The 19413-nt window shown below is 41.2% G+C and overlaps 1 protein-coding gene across 5 annotated transcripts in view; it reads left to right on the forward strand.

Annotated features, from left to right (window-relative positions):
- PHF8 (PHD finger protein 8) overlaps positions 1–19413 on the forward strand; it is a 71037-nt gene that overhangs the window by 5592 nt on the left and 46032 nt on the right. For all 5 annotated transcript variants that reach the window (XM_081125692.1, XM_081125690.1, XM_081125688.1 and 2 more), the window contains exons 3-7: positions 14483–14568; positions 14956–15064; positions 16291–16451; positions 17309–17450; positions 19082–19268. In XM_081125692.1, the coding sequence (XP_080981818.1) occupies positions 14483–14568; positions 14956–15064; positions 16291–16451; positions 17309–17450; positions 19082–19268 (685 nt within the window). The remainder of the gene's footprint in view (positions 1–14482; positions 14569–14955; positions 15065–16290; positions 16452–17308; positions 17451–19081; positions 19269–19413) is intronic.

Below are 19413 nucleotides of genomic sequence, written 5' to 3' on the forward strand. Positions count from 1 at the left end.
TTCACTGATTTAGAGCATTATTCTGTCTCAGTTCCTTCCCTCTCTGTGGAGTGTGACAGCTTCTGATGTTGAGGATTGCTGGGCTAACATATCATTACTGTATATAGTCATTCTCAAAGTGTGGTTCATTAACTGGGAATTTGTTAAAAATGCAAATTCTTGCGATCGGACACAGTCATTTGTATTTTAACAGACAGGTAGATTCTAATGCACTCTAACTTTTGAGAATCATTGTTCTACACTGGTGGAGAAAGGTAGTTGACAAGCATTTATTGATGCCTGGGGCTTTGGCAAAACCTTACCTCTTTACAGTTTTCCTATCTATAAAGGAAGTATTGATTGGCACATCCCAAAGGGGGTAGCTGTGGCGTGGACTATAAACTCTGGAGGAAATGACTCTGGCTTCAGATCTGGGTTCAAATTCTGACTGTTACATTTTAGCAAAGGATCTTATCTCCATGAAACCTGTTACCCTGAGAGTGGCTGTGATGATTTAAATAAAATGGTAATGGCCCTTGTTTTTTGCCCTACTAGCTAATGTGGCAATGAATATGCCAAATACCACTTAATTATCTTCATTTAATCTTTTTTGAGTTTAAATTATGAACTCTATTTAGTAGCTATAGGACTATTCACATTATCTGTTTTATATTGGGTACGTTGTGGTAGTTTGTACTTTCCAAGGAATTTATTCATTTCATCTGAGTTGTCAAATGTGTGTTCATATTATTCCCTTATTATCCTTTTCATATCTGCAGGCTGGGTGTCTTATCTCTTTTTTCTTTGTCAGACTTGCTAGAGATTTGTCATTTTTATTGATCTTTTCAAAGAACAAGTTTTCTTTAATTACAGAATTTTTAATTTATTGATTTTATTTTTATTTTAAAAAAATATATCTTTATTGATTTCATAGAAAGGAAAGAGAGGGATAGAGAGATAGAAACATCCATGATGAGAGAGTCATGTTTCAGCCGCCTACTGCACGCCCCCGACTGGGGATCGAGCCCGCCACCCGGGCATGTGCCCTGACCAGGAATTGAACCCCGATCGCCTGGATCCTGGGTAGAGGCTCAACCGCTGAGCCACGCCCGGCCGGGCAAATTACAGAACTTTTTAAACATTATTTTCACACACTATTTTTAAAAATTGATTTTTAGGGAGGGCGGGATGGAGAGGGAGAAAGAGATAGGGGGAAAGAGAGAGAAGGGGAGACAGAGAGGAAGAGAAAGAGAAACATCACTGTGAGAGAGAGACATTGATGGGTGGCCTCCCACACATGCCCCAACCGGAGATTGAAACCTGCAACCTAGGTATGTGCTCTGACCAGGAATCAAACCTACGGCCTTTTGGTGCATGGGATGACTCTCCAACCAGCTGAGTCACACAGACCAGGGCTCAAAGAACAAGTTTTATGTTTCATTGACTTTATTATCTTTCTGTTTTCAATTTCACTGATTTCTGCACTTTATTGTTTCTTCCTCTGCTTGCTTTGTGTGTATTTTGCTCTTCTTTATCTAATTTCTGGAGGTGGGAGCTTAGGCTATTGATTGGAGACTATTCCTGTGTTGTTTTTGTTAATCCTCACCAGAGGATATTTTTTCCATTGATTTTTTAGAGAGAGTGGAAGGGGGAGAGAGGGGAAGAGAAAGAGGGAGAGAGGGAGAAAGAAAGAAACATTGATGTGAGAGAGAGAGACATCAATTGGTTGCCTCCCACACGTGCCCCGACCAGGCCGGGAATTGAACCCACAACCCAGGTATGTGCCCTTGACCAGGAATTGAACCCTCGACCCGTTGGTGCATGGGCCGATGCGCCAACCACGGAGCAATACCGGCCAGTGACTATTCCTGTTTTCTAATGTATTTAGTACTATTAGTTTCCCCTCTTAGTACTGATTTAGCTGTGTCTCGTAACTTTTGATGTTTTCCTTTTCATGTAGTTTAATGTAGTTTTTCATTTCCTTATAGACTTTATGTTTGACCTATGAGTTATATAGAACTGTGTTGTTTAGTTTCCAGGTATTATGAGAATGTCTTGATTTCCCTTGAATTCCTGAAGGGTCTTTTCATTTGATACCAAATTCTGGGTTTCCAGTTCTTTTTTTTCGGCACTGAAAACTATTGTGCTACTTATTTCCATTTGGTCTCTGTAGTTTCTGATGAGAGATATTCTGTCATTTGTATTGGTGTTCTCTTTTAGGTAATGTGTCATTTCTCTCTCACTGCTTTCACAATTTTTCCTTTGTGTGTTTTTTTTTGTTTTGTTTTTTGTATTTTTTTTTTTTTTTTTTTAATTCTCACCCAAGGGTATTTTTTCCATTGCTTTTCAGAGAGAGTGTGGGGGTGGAGAGAGAGAAGGAGAGAGAAACATGGATGCAAGAGAGATATAGCAATGGTTGCCGCCCACACATGCCCCAACTGGGGCTGGGAATTGAGCCTGCAAATGAGGTACATGCCCTTGGCTGGAATCAAACCTGGGACCCTTCAGTCCACAGGCCGATGCTCTAAACATAGCCAAATTGGCTAAGGCCTCTGCCCGTTTTTTAATGGGATTGTTTGGTTATTTTTTTGTTTGTTTTTGCTATTGAGTTGTGTGAGTTTTTTTGTTTTGTTTTTTAGTAATTGGATAAATAAAGGAAGAAAGTATATTTTATTGATTAGGAGAGTATAAGAAATACTCCTTTATTGGAAAGCTAAGGTTGTAGAAGAAATCCATTAAAAGAAACCAGTTGGCTTTTTAAAAAATTAATTTATGAATCCTCACTTGAGTATATTTTTTCTATTGCTTTTCAGAGAGAGAGAGAGAGAGAGAAGGAGGAAGGGAAACACCGATGTGAGAGAGACACATCAATTATTTGCCTCCTATGTGCGCCCCAACCAGGGTTGGGGATCAAGCCCGCAACCGAGGTATGTTCCCTTGGCTGGAATTAAACCCGGAACCCTTCAGTCTTCAGGCCAACACTCTTAACCACTGAGCAAAACTGGCTAGGGCTTCTTCAATTTATTTTATTGATATCTTCTAGTTTTCAGTGTAGAGATCTTTTACTTCCTTGGTTATATTTATTCCTAGATATTTTATAGTTTTTGATACTATTGTAAATGGATTTGTTTTCTTCATTTCTTTTTCGGATAATTTGTTGTTAGTGTATAGATATCCTGATTTTTTGTATGTTAATTTTTAAGTTAAATTTATTAGGGTGACATGGGTTAATATTATATAAGTTTCAAGTGTGTGACTCTTATATCATCTGTATATTGCATTGTGTGGTCACCACCTAAAGTCTAGTCTCCCTCCATCACCACATATTTGACCCACTTTACCCTTCTCAACCCCCCTTACCCTTTGGTAACAACCCTTCTGTTGCCAGTGTCTATGAGTTTCTTTTTTTGTTTTGTTTTTTGGTTGCTTTTTGTTTTCTATTCCACATAAGAGTGAAATGATATGGTTCTTGTCCATTTTTACCTCTCTTGTTTCGCTTAGCATTATGCTCTCAAGATCTGTCCATGTTGTTGCAAGTGGCAGTATCTCATCCTTTTTTATTGCTGCATACTGTTCTATTGATAAATGTACATCTTCTTTATCCACTTGTTCGTCAAAGGACACCACTTCTCTGACCCTGACCCTGGGCCTGAGCGTCAGTGTGTACCAGCCACTCAGGCCTGATTGTCACCTCTGCCCCCCGGTCTGGCCTGGCCCGCCCAGTGGGGGGGCTGCACCCTGACCTTTCACTGTTATCCCATTCACTGGGCCCATGTGTAACAAGTGACAGATTTCATCTGTGGCTCTCATCTTTGTTCTTACCCTGACTCCTTTCTCCTGGTTGCTCTGATATGCCCACCTTCAGATGTCTCAATGTGCAGATTCCTCAGATGTTGTTTGAGGGTTGAGCAGGGAATCCTTTGTTGAGTTATAGCTGTCCAACCAATTGTAACTTGAAGGGGAGAAACCTGGAGGTCCTTTCAGGTCACCATGCTGCTGATGTTACTATATGTTAATTTATATCCTACAACTTGACTGAATTTGTTGATTCAATCTAAACAGTTTTTTGGTGCAGTATTTAGGATATTCTCTATATAAAATCATGTCATCTGCCAATAGAGACACTTTTACTTCTTTCTGATGCCTTTTATTTCTTTTTCTTGCCAAATTGTTCTGGCAGGAATTTCTATAACTATGTCAAGTAGGAGTGGTGAGAGTGGGCACTCTTGTCTTGCTCCTGATCTTGGAGGAAAAGCTTTCAACTTTTCACCATTGAGCTGTGTGTTTGTCATATATGGCCTTTGTTATGTTGAGGTACATTCTTTTTATATCCCGGTTTTGAGAATTTTTATTATGATTGGATGTTGCATTTTGTCAGATGGTTTTTCTGCATCTTTTGAGGTGATCATATGATTTTTCTTTTCATTCTGTTGTGATGTATCACCTTTATTATTATTTTGTTGTTAATCCTCTCCAGTGATTTTTTTTCCACTGATTTTTTTTTTTTTTTTTGAGAGTATGAGGGAGGGAAGGAGAGAGAGAGAAATATTGATGTGAGAGAGACACATTGATTGGTTGCCTTCTCCACGGGCCCCCACTGGGGCCAGGAATTGAACCTGCAACCCAGGTACGTGCCCTTGACTGTGAATTGAACCCGAAACCCTTTGCTGCACAGGCTGATGCTCTAACCACTGATAACACCGGCCAGGGCTATCACCTTTATTGATTTGCTTATGATGAATCATCTTTGCATCCCAAGGATACATTCCACTTGATCATGGTAAATGTTCCTTTTAATGTGCTGCTGAATTTGGTTTGCTGGTATTTTATTGAGGAATTTTGCATCTCTGTATTCATCAGGGCCTGCAGTTTTCTTTTCTTGTAATGTACTTATCTGGCTTTTTAAAAAATCAGGGTAATGCTGGTCTCATGTAATGAGTTTGGGAGTGTTTCCTCCTCTTTGGGTTTTTTTAAGTTACCATAAGACCCAGCAATCCCCCTTTGGGTTTTTGAAGAGCTAGAGAAGAATTAGTATTAATTCTTCTTTAAATGTTTGGTAAAACTTACTAGTGAAGCCACCTGGTCCTGGGCATTTCTTTGTTGGGAAGATTTTTTTTTATGACTGATTTAATCTCTTTACTAATAATTGATCTCTTCAGATTTTATCTTCTTGGTTTATGCTGGTTATATTTTATGTTTCTAAGAATTTATCCATTTCTTCTAGGTTGTCCAGCTTGTTGGCAGATAGTTCATTCTATTTTCTTTCTTTTGTTCATTTTGGGTAATTTCTATTGTTCTATCTTCAAGCTTACTTTTTTTTCCTGTAGTCTCCATTCTGTTGAGCCCACTGAATGAGTTTTCATTTATTATAGTTTTCATTTCTAAAAGTGCCATTGTTTCTTTTCTATGTCTTCTATTTCTATTTTTTGCTGACCATTTCTATTTTATTTGTTTCACGCATGTTCATAATTGTTCGTTGAAACCTTTTTTTGATTGCTCCTTTAAAATCATTGTCAGATAATTTCAACATCTGTGTCATCTCATTGTTGAGATTGATTTTTTTTTTTTTTTTGCTCATTCAAGTTGTGATTTTCCTTATTCTTGATATGATGAATGATTTATTTTTACTATGTTCTGAATATTTGGGGTATTGTGCTATGAGATTCTAGATATTATATCTTCTGTTTTTCGGGTCTCTTCAAACACTGCACTTCAGTGGCAGGGGAATTGGGTACCACTTTGTTATACCAGGAGGGAATGGAATTCCAGGTTCCCCATTTGGTCTCTGTTGACACCTACTACCTCTGGTTCTGCTGTCCTTAGTTAGGTTGCCTTCTTCTTTCCATCTTTCAGAGTTGCCTTGCTTTTTGTATATAATGTCCAAGACTTTCAACTGTAGTTAGTGGGAGGAGTAAGGAGAAGTGTGTCTATTCCATATTGTTCCAGAACCAGAAGTGACCAATTAATCTTTACAATAGCTCTTTGGAGCTGTTATTTTCTCCCATGAAATTAAATAACTTGCCCTAGGTTACATAGCCAGTTAGTTGCTTGACAATCAGTCAAACCTGGATGTCTTGGACTCTTGCTATAAGATACTGTACTGTAATAGTATAAAGCACTGTTCAGGCTAAACTATTTCAAGACGTTGTGGGAGATAGAGAAAATCAGACTTATAAACTCACATGCAATCCACATTTTTGTTCCAAATGCAATCAAGTTAAAGTTTACACTACTTTTTATTTTGAAGCAGTAGAAGGCTAACCCATAGCTTTACAAGTGTGTGTGTGTGGGGGGGGGTCGCAAAGGGAAGAGAGGTCCTGGCATTTATATCCAGGGTTTGCTAGATATAATGTATTGGCTGCAGAATCCCTGCCCTGGAGAAGGTCTTGTAGGGTGTAGAATTAGAAGGATCAGAGGACAGCCTGCTCTGTCAAGGCTCTTGAGATGTCTCTTGGAGTGGCATAATTTTTAAAGAATTTTTAAATTTTTAATAATTATAGAATCTCACAAATTGCAAAAAAATTTATGGAGCATGCCTGTGTACTTTAACCCAGTTTTCCTTATGTCTTATGTAACTTTGATAGTATAATACCAAAACCAGGAAACTGACATTGGCTTAATCCACCAATCTTATTTCATTATTACTAGTTTTATATATACTCATAGTTTTGTGTACGTGTGTTTAGTTCTACACAATTTTATCACATTTGTAGATTTGTTTAACCATGACAATCAAAATACAGAACTATTCCTTCATCATTGGGGTAGCATTTTTGTCCCAGCTCACCTGGAAGAGGTTTGGAATGGCAAATGTACCAAAGAATGGGTAGTCAGTGTCTCCAAGAGGAGTGTCCTGAAAATTTAGGATACAGTCCGGCTGGCGTGATTCAGTGGTTGAGTGTCGACCTGTGAAACCAGGAGGTCACAGTTCATTTCCCAGTCAGGGCACATGTCCGGGTTGCGGGGTCGATCCCCAGTAGGGGGTATGCAGGAGGCAGCTGATCAATGACTCTTATCATTGACGTTTCTGTCTTTCTCTCCCTCTCCCTTCCTCTCTCTGAAACCAATAAAAACATATTTAAAAAAATTTAGGATACATTGGAAGATCTGATAGGCATGATGCCCAGGACTGAATTATGAGAGCTAAATGAAAATCTGCTTTGGAGACAGAGGCATAGTGGTGAAAGCATGGTTTGGGAGTCAAGGTAACCAGACCTAGAATCCTAGTTCTTCCATTAACTTGCTCTATTGCTTTGGGCAGGTCATTTTACCTGTTTACACTTCTGCTTTCTTAGCTTTAAAACAGAATCCATACTTCACATGGTGGTTGTAAGGATTAATGAGTGAATGCCTATAAAGCATCTAGCATAGTCCCTGGCATATGGTAGATATTTAGTTTTGGCTGTCACCTAGAACATTCATGCAATAAATATTTATTGAATATTTATTGTTTGCCAAGGAGTAGGCTAAGAACTAGGGGAGATAGAGATGAAGACATGGGCTATCTAGGTAATCTCAAGCTAGAAAATAAGATGGATTTATTAATTTATTCACTCATTTATGTACTCACTTGCTCAATAGTTATGTGCTATGTTCCCAGCATTGTTCTAGACACCAGAAGGGTAGGATACAGCAGTGAACATGAGACAGTAAACTAGCAGGTAAATATATAGTGTGTCAAGTGATAATAAGTGGTATAGAGAAACATAAAACAGGGTGAACAGGAACTGGAGTGCCACCCCCAGGGCTGGAGGCGTGGTTATTTTAAAAGGGTGATTATGCATTCATGGGTAACACTTGAGCAGAGGCCTGAAGGAAAGTGAGGGAGGAAACCATGCTGGTAAGTGGGGGGAGAGTGTTCCAGGTAGAGGAAATAAAGGCCCTGAGTGGGGAGTACACCTGGCATGCTACCATTCCAGTTCCAGCAAGGCCAATGGACAGAGTGAGTGAAGGGGGATTAGGAGAAGCTGATGATAGGGTCCCGGGGGGGTTGGCACAGATCATGTAGGGCAGTGGCCCTTCAAGTGTGGTCTCTGGACAAACAGGGATCAGCATCACCTGGGAACTGGTTAAGCAAATTCTTGCATCCTATCCCACCTCTACCAAATCAGAAACTCTGGAGATGGAGTGTAAGAATCTGTGTTTGTTTTGTTTTAATCCTCGCCCGAGGATATTTTTTTTTCCCATTGCTCAGAGAGAGTGGAAGCGAGAGAGAGAGAGAGAGAGAGAGAGAGAGAGAGAGAGAGAGAGAGAGAGAGAGAGAGAGAGAGACAGAGAGAGACAGAGAGACAGAGACATGTCAGTTGGTTGCCTCCTGCACGTGCCCTGATTGGAGCCAGGGATGGAGCCTGCAACCGAGGTACATGCCCTTGGCTGGAATCGAATCCAGGACCCTTTAGTCCACAGGCCGACGCTCTAACCACTGAGCAAAACTGGCTATGGCAAGAATCTAGGTTTTAATAATCCCTCCAGGAGATTCTGATACATGCTAAAGTTTGAGAACCACAGGTATAGGGCCCTATGGGCCATTGTAAGAACTTGGTTTTCATTCCAGATGGGATGGGAACACAGAAGGGTTTTGAGCAAAGGAGAGTTGTAGTCTGATTTATGCTTTGGCTATTGTGAGGACAGCCTCAAGGTGAGGCACAAGGATGGAAGGTGGGAGAATTGTTTGGGGGTTACTGTAGGTCGTTACTCCGTACAGTGTGATCCCTGGACCAGCAGCATCTGCATCACCTAGAAGTTTGTTAGAAATGCACATGTTGCCCGGCCGGGCGTGGCTCAGCGGTTGAGCGTCGACCTGGGATCCAGGCGATCAGGGTTCGATTCCCGGTCAGGGCACATGCCCGGTTGTGGGCTTGATCAATGACTCTCTCATCATTGATGTTTCTGTCTCTCTCTCTCCCTCTCCTTTCCTCTCTCTAAAATCAATAAAGATATATAAAAAAGAAAAAGAAAAAAAGAAATGCACATGTATAGGCCCCACCCCAGACCTACTGAGTCATGATCCCTGGGGATGAGGCCCAGGGATCTGTCTTAAGCCCTCCAGGTGTTTCTGATGTCCCCTAATATTTGGGAAACACTGGTATAGTTAGGCAGTGGTGGCTTGGACCAGAGCCAGTGGTGATGAGAAGTGGTTGGATTTTGAATCTGTTACAGGATTTGCTGCTGGATTGGATTGGGGCCATGAAGGAAAGGACTAAAGGATGACTCCATTTTGAGAGGTTTTGGTATGTAGAGGAACAGAGTAATGGGGTGGTGACTGAAATGGTCACAAGAGGATTTTTTGTTTGGCTGGGATTTTTGGAGATAGAGATTACAGCCTGTTTATGTGCATGTGAGTGCATATGGAGTGATTGTGTTGGTGCATCCAGAATTTAGTGACACCTGTTATTGGCAAACTTATGTGCAGGGGACTAGGTAGACTAAAAAGAAACTTCCCTGGTATACTAGAACTTGTTCAGTGTCCTTTGTACTCCTTCAAGTCCTGTGTACTGGGAGGTAGGGGGCCACTGGTGGGAATAGTGGCTGCTTCAGCTTCTAGGGATGGTCCATCCTGTTTATATAGATTGTGTTTGGCCTGGTTAAGGTTGTTGCAGAAAACCAGAAATTGATTTGTATTTTTCTGGTATTTTTTGAATAATGAAGAATGGTAAAATATGCTCTTTTTCCTCTTTTTTTGTGAATGGAATTATTCTTTTTCCACAACTATATTCTATTTACGTATTGTCGTGATATAGTGGAGTCACACAGATCTGGATTTTTCTCCTGCTCTGCTGCTTGCTCGTTTTTTTGTTTTTGTTTGTTTGTGTGTGTTTTTTATATATCTTTATTGATTTTAGAGAGAGGAAAGGAGAGGGGGAGAGAGATAGAAACATCAATATCAATGATGACAGAGTCATTGATTGGCTGCAGCTCACAACCCGGGCATGTGCCCTGACTGGGAATTGAACCCCCATCGCCTGGATCCTAGGTCGATGCTCAACCGCTGAGCCACGCTCAGCTGGGCTGCTTGCTCATTTTTTAATGGCCAAAAAGTTATTTAGTTACTCAGGTTTCTCATCTGTTATATTAGAATGCTAATGATGATGATAGCTAATACTTATCATGTACCAGATACTCTTAAGTTCTTTACCTGTTTTAGCTAATTTAATCATAACAACTCTATACAGTGAGGTACTATTAAGAGTCTCATTATATAGGTGCAGAAACTGAGGCACAGCAAGGTTAAGTAAATTGCCTAAGTTCACACAGTTACTAAGTGGCAAAGGTGAAATTTAAACCCAGGCAGTTTGGCTCCCAAGTCAAACTTCTGTGCTTTTAACCTCTGCTATAGTGCCTCTGAATACCATACAGAATGCCCTGATTTGTGGAGATTAAATGTGATGATATATGTATAATTCATAGCTCAGTTTTCTCCCCAGTTATTTCATGCAGGCTTCAAATTTACTCATTCACTCACCACCTCATTGCCCTGCATTATTTACTTGGTAACACTTATGAAACTGTTCCGGCACCACCCTGCCTGTCTCCCCACCTAGAATGTCCACTCCGTGAGGGCAGTAGCTGTTCTTAATATTTATTGAATGTATGCACTCACCTACTTAAACAAATATTGAGTACCTACCATGTACCAGGCTCTGTGTTACTTACTGGGGATAATTCATCTTAATCTTAAGACCTGATACTGTGATAATTATCTTCTTCACTGAGGAAGCAAAATGGCATTTAGGACCCTTGGTCCTAGGTGATAATTATTGAGACAGTGCTGCCAGAAGCCTGATTTTCATCCATCTGCCTTCCCGATGTGGGGAGTTATCTAGCCCAATGAATATTGAATTGAGTTGAATAATAAGTAAAGCAAGACTGGGAGATTGATAAGGTGAGGACTTCTGGTGAACAAGATAGATGTTGTCTGCTGAACGCAGTGGAGGCAGATAGCAAGTACATGAGCATTTGCAAGGCCATGTGGTGAGTGCTGAAATAGGGGTAGTGTGTGTGGGGTTCCACAGTTGCAAGGAAGAGAAAGAGCAGGAATGTTCAAGACACAGCCATGTGTGATGAAACCCAGAGATCAGAAAGAGTATGGCACAAAGTCCAGCTGACTTTTTAGAGCAGAGCTGACTTCATGGGAGTATGACCATCATATTCATACAGAACTTTATATTTTCTTGAGGTTTAATGCTCTGTGATTGTTGTCTTGAAATTCTTAATAATTTTACCTTTGAATTTGTGTTTTATATATGAAGTCCAGTGGGACAATGGAGCAGGTCCTGGGGACTTAGAACTTTAGCTCCTGTGTAGTCCCACCTCCCCGAACAAGTTCTTGGTTGGCTGCCTGGGGCGCTGGGTTTGGGTGCAGACGTAAGAGAGTGAGGGTCAGATGTATGCACCCTGTGCACTGAGTCACAGGGCATGACCCCTGGGTGCCTGTGAGGGCCTACACTCTCTTGCCATGCCGGTGGGAGCATGACAGTAAATAGAAACAAAAAGCCCCATGACAAACTGAGAGAGAGAGACCATTGGAAGAAGGGAAAAAGCTTTTTTTTTTTTTTTTTCTGTTTTCTGAACGAGGGTCCCCTGGTTTTCATTTGTACCAGACACCAGAAATTATATAGCTGATGCTGTGTGTGAGGGGCAAGAGGTAAGGCCAGAGAGGCAAGGCCATGGTAAGTTTATATTTTATCTTAAGAAAAATAGGAAGCCTGTGAGGCGTTTTGAGCAAGGGTTGACAGGGTCAAATTTGCGTTTCTAAAATGATCCCATTGGCTGTAGTGCGGAGGGCTGGTTGAGTGAGGACAGAGTAAAGTACAGGAGCCCATTTAGGAGGGGAGGACAATAATCCCCATTAGAGATAATAGTAGCCTGGATTAGAGCAGGGGCAGTGAGTATGAGAGAAGGGTACCATTGGTAGCTAATTAGGAGAGATTGGCAGGACATGGTAATAACTAGGGTGGTAATACAACACAGAACTCTTACTGTGTGCCAGGCACTGTTATGATCACTTTATATAAATTAACTCATTTATTTTTCATAACTTTATGATGTACATACAATTTTTATCCCTACCTTAGAGATGAGGAAACTGAAGCATAGAGAGGTTAAGTAATTTGCCCAAGATTCCACAGCTAGTAAATGGCAGGTACAGCCAGGAGTAAACCCAGGCAGTCTGGCCTTAAAGTCCTAAGTTCTTGACACTTGAATGCCTACTCAGGGTATACTGGAGGGAGAGGGTGAGAGGCAAGTCATCAGTGACTGCCAGGTTTCTGGCTTAAATACCTGGTGAGGCTGTGGTGCCAGCTGCTAAGAGAGAGAGCAGGTTTAGGGAGTGGGCAGGGGGAGAAATTTAATTTGGACATGTTAAATTTAAAGTATGTAGATAGGCTATCCAATAGAGAGATGTGGGAGGCATTTCAAGGGAAGGGTTTGAAACTCAGCAGAGAGAGATGGCTTACACCTATAGATGCATGGAGGGCACATGGAGCCCTGGGAATGTGTGAGATCAGTCAGGGAAAGCGAGGAGAGAAGAGTACCTAGGCAGGAGGCCCTAAGAAACATCAAAAAAGAGTGGGCAAGAGAAAAAGAGTACACTGGCAAACAGAAGTAGCCAGGCACAATTAAGATCACATCAGATCCCTGCTCATAATCCTGTAGATTTCACCCAGTTCTGGGGAATATATTTAAAGAAGGTTTAGGTAGGTGAAGGGTGAGGTCTAGGCTGGGTGCAAAAATATTAGCTATTACTGACTACTTACTGTGTACCATATTCTGTGCTCACTGTGCTAGGCACTTTATATACATTGAGTCCTTTTAAAAATCCTACCAAGTTGATGATGATATCCCCAGTTTATTGATATGCAGTAGGTTTACAGGCATTAGGATTAGCAGTTGAGGAAGTGGTGGGGTCCTGATGCCAGGAAGTCAGTTTGTGAGCATGATCTTGGCTGAAATAGTGGGAGCTCTGCCCTATTTTTACTCTCCCTGTTGTGTGTGGCTGACCAAAAGATTTTAGGAGTTTGATCTTAGCCTGAATTATTTGGAGGACTGCTAATTACTTCTTTGGTGAGGAAGGGTTTAATTTTGTGAGATTTCACCTCATATACATGCAGACTCAATTTTCAAAATTAAATATTTTTTAGACATTACAATATGAAATAAGTGACACATGTTCATTGTAGAAAATTAGACAATAAAGATAAGGAAGAGAAAAATTATTGCCTGTAATCCTTCACTCAGAACCACTGTTGACAATAAAATACCCTTTTAGTCTTTTGCATTTAATAAAGTAAAACAACTCAATGAAGTTTAAATTTTTTGATTATATGTTGAAATGATAATATTTTGGATATATTGGTTAAATAAAATATTATTAAAATTTCACCTTTTGCCCTAGCTGGTTTTGCTCAGTGATTAGAGCGTCAGCCCGTGGACATAAGGATCCCAGGTTCAATTCCTGGTCAAGGGCAAGTACCTCAGTTGCAGGTTCCATCCTTGGCCCTGGTCAGGGCACATGAGGAAGGCAACCAATAGATATGTTTCTGTCACATCGATGTTTCTCTCCCCCCCCTCCCCCCCCATCTTCCCTCCCTTTCACTCTTTCTAAAAAAATCAATGGAAAAAATATCCTCAAGTGAGGATTAAAAAACAATTTCACCTGTTTCTTTTTACCTTTTACATATGGCTACTAGAACATTTAAAATTACCTATTTGGCTCACATTATATTTCTATTGGACAACACTGCTCTAGAGTCTCTTTCATCTTTGACCATTCTGAGCCATTTAAAAAAAAATATTTGTATTGCCCTGCTGGTGTAGCTCAGCAGTTGAGCATAGACCTGTAATCCAGGAGATCATGGTTCTATTCCTGGTCAAGGCATGTGCCCGGGTTTCGGGCTTGATCCCCACTTGGGGGTGTGCAGGAGCCAGCTGATCAATGACTCTCTCATCATTGACATTTCTATCTCTCTCTCCTGTTCCCTTCCTCTCTCTGAAATCAATAAAGACATATTTTAAAAAATACTTTCATTGATTTTTAGAGAGAGAGAAAGGGAAAGGGAGAGGGGGAGAGAGGAACATCGATTGACTGCCTCCTACATAACCCCTATCAGGGATCGAGCCCACAACCTGGGCATGTGCCCTGACTGGAATTGTACCAGCAACCTTTCGGTGCTCAGGACAATATCCAACCAACTGAGCCACCAGGGCCATTCTGAGTCTTAATGAAGTTTTAGTGTCTGTACCTTTTTAACTGTCATAATTGTTTTAGACCAGTGTAGCCCAGTGGAACTTTTTGCATTGATGAAAATATTTGATAATCTGCCCAATATGGTAACCTCTAGCCACATATGACTATTAATCACTGAATTATAGCTAGTATGATAGAGGAACTGCTTTTAAATTTTTACTTAATTAATTTAAATAGTCATGTGTACTGGACAGCACTGTTCTAGACCTTATGAAAAATAAAATTTCCTTAAACTTTGGCTGATTTTGTCTTTTCTAGTTGTGTTGGTGTCGAAGAGGAGAAGGCTGCTGACATTGACCTCTACCACTGCCCCAACTGTGAGGTCTTGCATGGGCCTTCCATTAGTAAGTAGACCTTGGGGTTTCCAAGAGAAAGTGGGCCAGAGGAGAGACAAAGCAAAGGAAGTTTAGAAGGGGGATTGCCTTTGTCTGGGTGCTTCAGATTCATCTCTGTTGGGAAATAGCAGAAGCTGTGTAGGCCCTGCAGGACAGCAGCTGCCCCACTGAGAGGGCAGAGTGCAGAGTTTCACCTCCCTCACTTCCTAGGGATTCCTCACAAGAAGCACCTATCCTTACCAGGAACTTTCCTGAGTCTGTGAGCGCCTTGTTGACTCCAGGTGCTCCAATGGGTTATTAGATTGAAAGAGAAGCAGGATCTTCTGAGGCCTTTACTCTTGGAACCATAGCTCACAGCCATTCTCACTCACGGTCTCATGTCTTTTTCTGGCTTAGTGAAAAAACGCCGTGTATCTTCAAAAGGACATGATACTCACAAGGGAAAGCCAGTGAAAACTGGAAGCCCTACATTCATCCGAGAGCTCCGCAGTAGGACTTTTGACAGGTGAGTACCCTTATCCCAAGGGCTGGTGAACTCCAGGGCTCTGGGAAGCTGGGACCCTCTCTTTCCAGCTTTCCTGCTGGTTGTCCCATTAGGTGCTTCCCACACTTGAAGGTGTCTACCGGGTTCTGAGAGTTCCTTCTGGAGAGGGATCTTCTGTTTTAGTCAGTTTCTGAGAAACATTGCTAGAATTTCATTTGATGTACAGAGTACATTAAGATCCACTTGTGGAAACTTTTGGTGGATTGGGAGGCAGTTTTGCCCAAGTCAGGAGAGGATATTTACATGTACCCAAGGATTGCTATAACTAGAAGGAGTCTTAAAGATCTGAAACTTTAATTATCTCATTGAAAAATAAAGAAAAAAATTGAGTGATGTCTTTCTTTTGCAATCAAGAAAAAGAGTTTTCTGTTTTTAAAAAATTAAGATGGGCTTATTAAAAATAAATTACATCAATTGTGCAAAAATAATGAGTTAAAAAGTTAATGAATGAAGTTAACTCTCTTCTGCTTAGTTTTTAATTCATTTGATTGTTTTCAGCTTTCCTGTAATTGTGTTATTTAGAATTATAACTTTTTCTTCAACTTAATATTTTTTGTTTTACTTGTATATTTAAAGGCAGTGAGTCTCCTTTCTACCTCAGACCCCTCAGATCTCCAAATTCAACCAATTTCTTGTGCATTCTTTCAGAAATAGTTTTTGCTTATACAAGAATGTGTATGCGTTTGTGTGTGTATTCCTCTTTTAAAGTAATAAATAGAAACACTCTATATTCTGCATCTTGCTTTTTTTAATCTAAAATTATATCTTTTTAAAAATTTTATTGATTTTTAGAGTGAGGAAGGGGGAGAGAGAGAGAAACAGACAGACATTGATTGGTTGCCTCTCAAATGCACCCTGACTGGGAATCGAACCTGAAACCTGGGTATGTGCCCTGACCTGGAATCGAACTCATGACCTTTGGTGCATGGGACAATGCTCCAACCAACTGAGCCACACTGGCCAGGGTTAAAATTATATCCTGGGTTAAGCTTCCCACCTCTGCCAGTGACCTGGCTTCTTGCCTTAGATTAGGTCCCTCCTTCTCTGGCACATGAAGTGTATGCCATTAGTTGCCAGCCTACCTTAGGTCCCTTCAGGAAGATCACACCTATGGGTGAGTGGTAGCACCAGTAAGGCCTTCAGTGGCAGGGCCTTTGGGGCTCAGGGTTTCTTTCATTGGCCCACAGCTCAGATGAAGTGATTCTGAAGCCCACTGGAAGTCAGCTGACTGTGGAATTCCTGGAAGAGAATAGCTTCAGTGTGCCCATCCTAGTCTTGAAGAAGGATGGATTGGGGATGACACTACCCTCACCATCATTCACTGTGAGGGACGTGGAACACTATGTTGGTAAGCAACACAGACCATCTTAATTGTGATATTGTTTACCCTCATTAAGACCTGTGACCCTTCTCCCTCAACCTACCTTTTGCATTTCCTTTCTAGCCTTTTTGGGAATCTCAGGTGAAGTGCCTTGCTCAGAGTCATTTTTCGGAAAAGTTAGAACCAAAATTCTGTTCTCTTTCTTTTTTTCCTAATAGACCACAAAATCCCAGGCAGAGCCCCATTTTTTACCTGTGGAATACCAAAGATTGTGATGGTCTCTCTGTCCTCTATTGAGATGAGAAAGCCTTTGACTTTTGCCCTTACATGCCAGTGTTCTTCTGAGCATGAGTTGTGGCGGATACGAGGAGAAAAAGTGAGGAAGCAGGGCCCAAGCAGGTGGATTGTGCTATGAGAGAGGCTGTGTGTCAGGCAGTTCTATTGCCCTAGCAGTCCTGGACCCAGCACATAGGTCTAGGAGAGTATGAGGGATTCCTACACTCACCTCTCAAACATGCACATACTACTAGTACAGTGTCTGAGGGGAGAGGTTCTTTTTTTTTTTTTTAATATATCTTTATTGATTTCAGAGAGAGGAAGGGAGAGAGAGAGAGATAGAAACATCAATGATGATAGAGTCATTGATCAGCTACCTCCTGCACCCCCCGACTGGGGACCAAGCCCACAACCTGGGCATGTGCACTTGACCGGGAATCGAACCTCAATCTCCTGGATCCTAGGTCGATGCTCAACCGCTGAGCCATGCCTGGCCAGGCAGGGGAGAGGTTCTGAGTGTAAGGCCATTCTAGGGACTGGTAAGGGGATGAGAGACTCTTCCCTGGTCTCTGAGACCACTTGGTACAGAACCCATTTCTCTACTCCAGGTTCTGACAAAGAGATTGATGTGATTGATGTGACACGCCAGGCTGACTGCAAGATGAAGCTCGGAGATTTTGTGAAATATTACTACAGTGGGAAGAGGGAGAAAGTCCTCAATGTCATTAGTTTGGAATTCTCCGATACCAGGTAGGAGGGACAGGGGTGAGTAAAAAGCCTGACAAATGCCTGGAAGTTGTGATATACTGAATATATATTAGTGTTCCTTTCCCTTCCTCCTAGTGGTTACTTCCTCGGGGATGGGGGGCTGGTTTATACTTTTCTAGGGTAGATGCTCATATTATAACAACTAAATCATATTTCTCCTTTACAGTTGCTAGCATTGGATAGATTATACAGTAGCTATTTTAATTAATTTTTATCTCCTTCAAGACTAGGACAGCTTTCTTAGACCTTTTTTTTTTTTTTTTTTTTTTTTTTAAATATATCTTTATTGATTTCAGAGAGAGGAAAGGAGAGGGAGAGAGAGAGCTGGAAACATCAATGATGAGAGAGTCATTGATCGGCTGCAGCCCGCAACCCGGGCATGTGCCCTGACTGGGAATCGAACCCCGATCGCCTGGATCCTAGGTTGACGCTTAACCACTGAGCCATGCTGGCCGGGCTCTTAGACCTTCTGATATTTAGAATGTGGCATGGTCACTTGTTTAATTCCCAGGATAGATCCTCTGTCTCTGGAAATAGATTTAATAAAATTACCCCCAAATAGTTTCTCTAAGGATAAGGTTTCTTAGATTTAAAAAGAAGAAAAAAAGCTTATGACCTTTAAAAGATTCTTTCTGGACTCATGTACTGAATAGATATATGTAGTCTTCTCTGTTCTCAGAACCACGGGAAATCCCCCCAAATCATAACATATCCTTTTGCACTTAGGAAGCTTACTGTCTATTTACTACTTTAACTTTTAATTTTTACATAATTATAGATACACAGGAAGTTGCAAAAAAATGTACAGGGGGTCCCATGTATCCTTCAGCCAGTTTCCGTCAATAGCAGCATCTTACAATGAATATAGTACAATATTGAAACCCTTGCTGTTGGTTTTAATGTGCAAAGTTAACCTGAAGATGTTTTAAAAAACTGTTTTTTTATACCTCACTTCATTTTGAAAGATTATTTCAAGCAGCTTATGAAGATGCAAAAAGGGTAAAAAAAGAGAAAATTGTAATAAAAGGAAAATAAAGGTGGGGAGATAAGATACATCTGGTGGTAATCTGCACACAAAATGCATGTATGAATGTCTGCATAGTTGATGGAGAAGGACTGTAGCATTTTCACTGAATTTCCTGAAGGTTACAACAAAGAAGGGAATGCAATATTACAAGATTTGTGGTTTTCACATGGGATAAAAACAACCAGATGTTTGGGAGAAACACTTCTTTACCTGGAGCTGAGCCCAGAGAGGTTTCTCTAATGGTTCCTCATAAAGAAGACACTATGAGATGGGAACAATACAATTAACTGTTATAAACCAAGTGCCGAGTGAGTGGGCTGGGTGGGGGGAGCAAACATTTAGTATAGGAAATGATCACCTTTGACTGGGGAAAGCTGTGGAGCTGAGACTTGGGAATCCTAGAGCTGAGTGGAATGAGGATGCTGACCAGATTTACAAAAATCAATGTCCTGTGTACCCTTGGGGATTCTGTGGCGAGAACAACTTTGTCTTTATCTGACTCTCACTGGAACGGAGGGCATTTTATTCAGACTTCAACTTCAGTTCCTAATCAGCTGACATCTGTTCTCCATCCCTTCCTTGCTAGGCTTTCTAACCTTGTGGAGACACCCAAGATTGTTCGGAAGCTCTCATGGGTGGAGAACTTGTGGCCGGAAGAGTGTATCTTTGAGAGGCCCAATGTGCAGAAGTACTGCCTCATGAGTGTGCGGGATAGCTATACAGACTTTCACATTGATTTTGGAGGCACCTCGGTCTGGTACCATGTGCTCAAGGTAGGAATGTATATGGCTTCTGGAGGCAGCCAGGCCTTGGACCACCCTGTTTTTTAAAGGTGGCAGCACAAAACAGGCTGCTGAGACCTACTTGCCTCCCAGATTGTATTTGGGTGACATTTCCATTTAACTACTCTGTCAGGAT

This window comes from Miniopterus schreibersii, assembly GCF_964146895.1.
Source record: "Miniopterus schreibersii genome assembly, chromosome: X".
NCBI classification, from domain to species: Eukaryota; Metazoa; Chordata; class Mammalia; order Chiroptera; family Miniopteridae; genus Miniopterus; species Miniopterus schreibersii.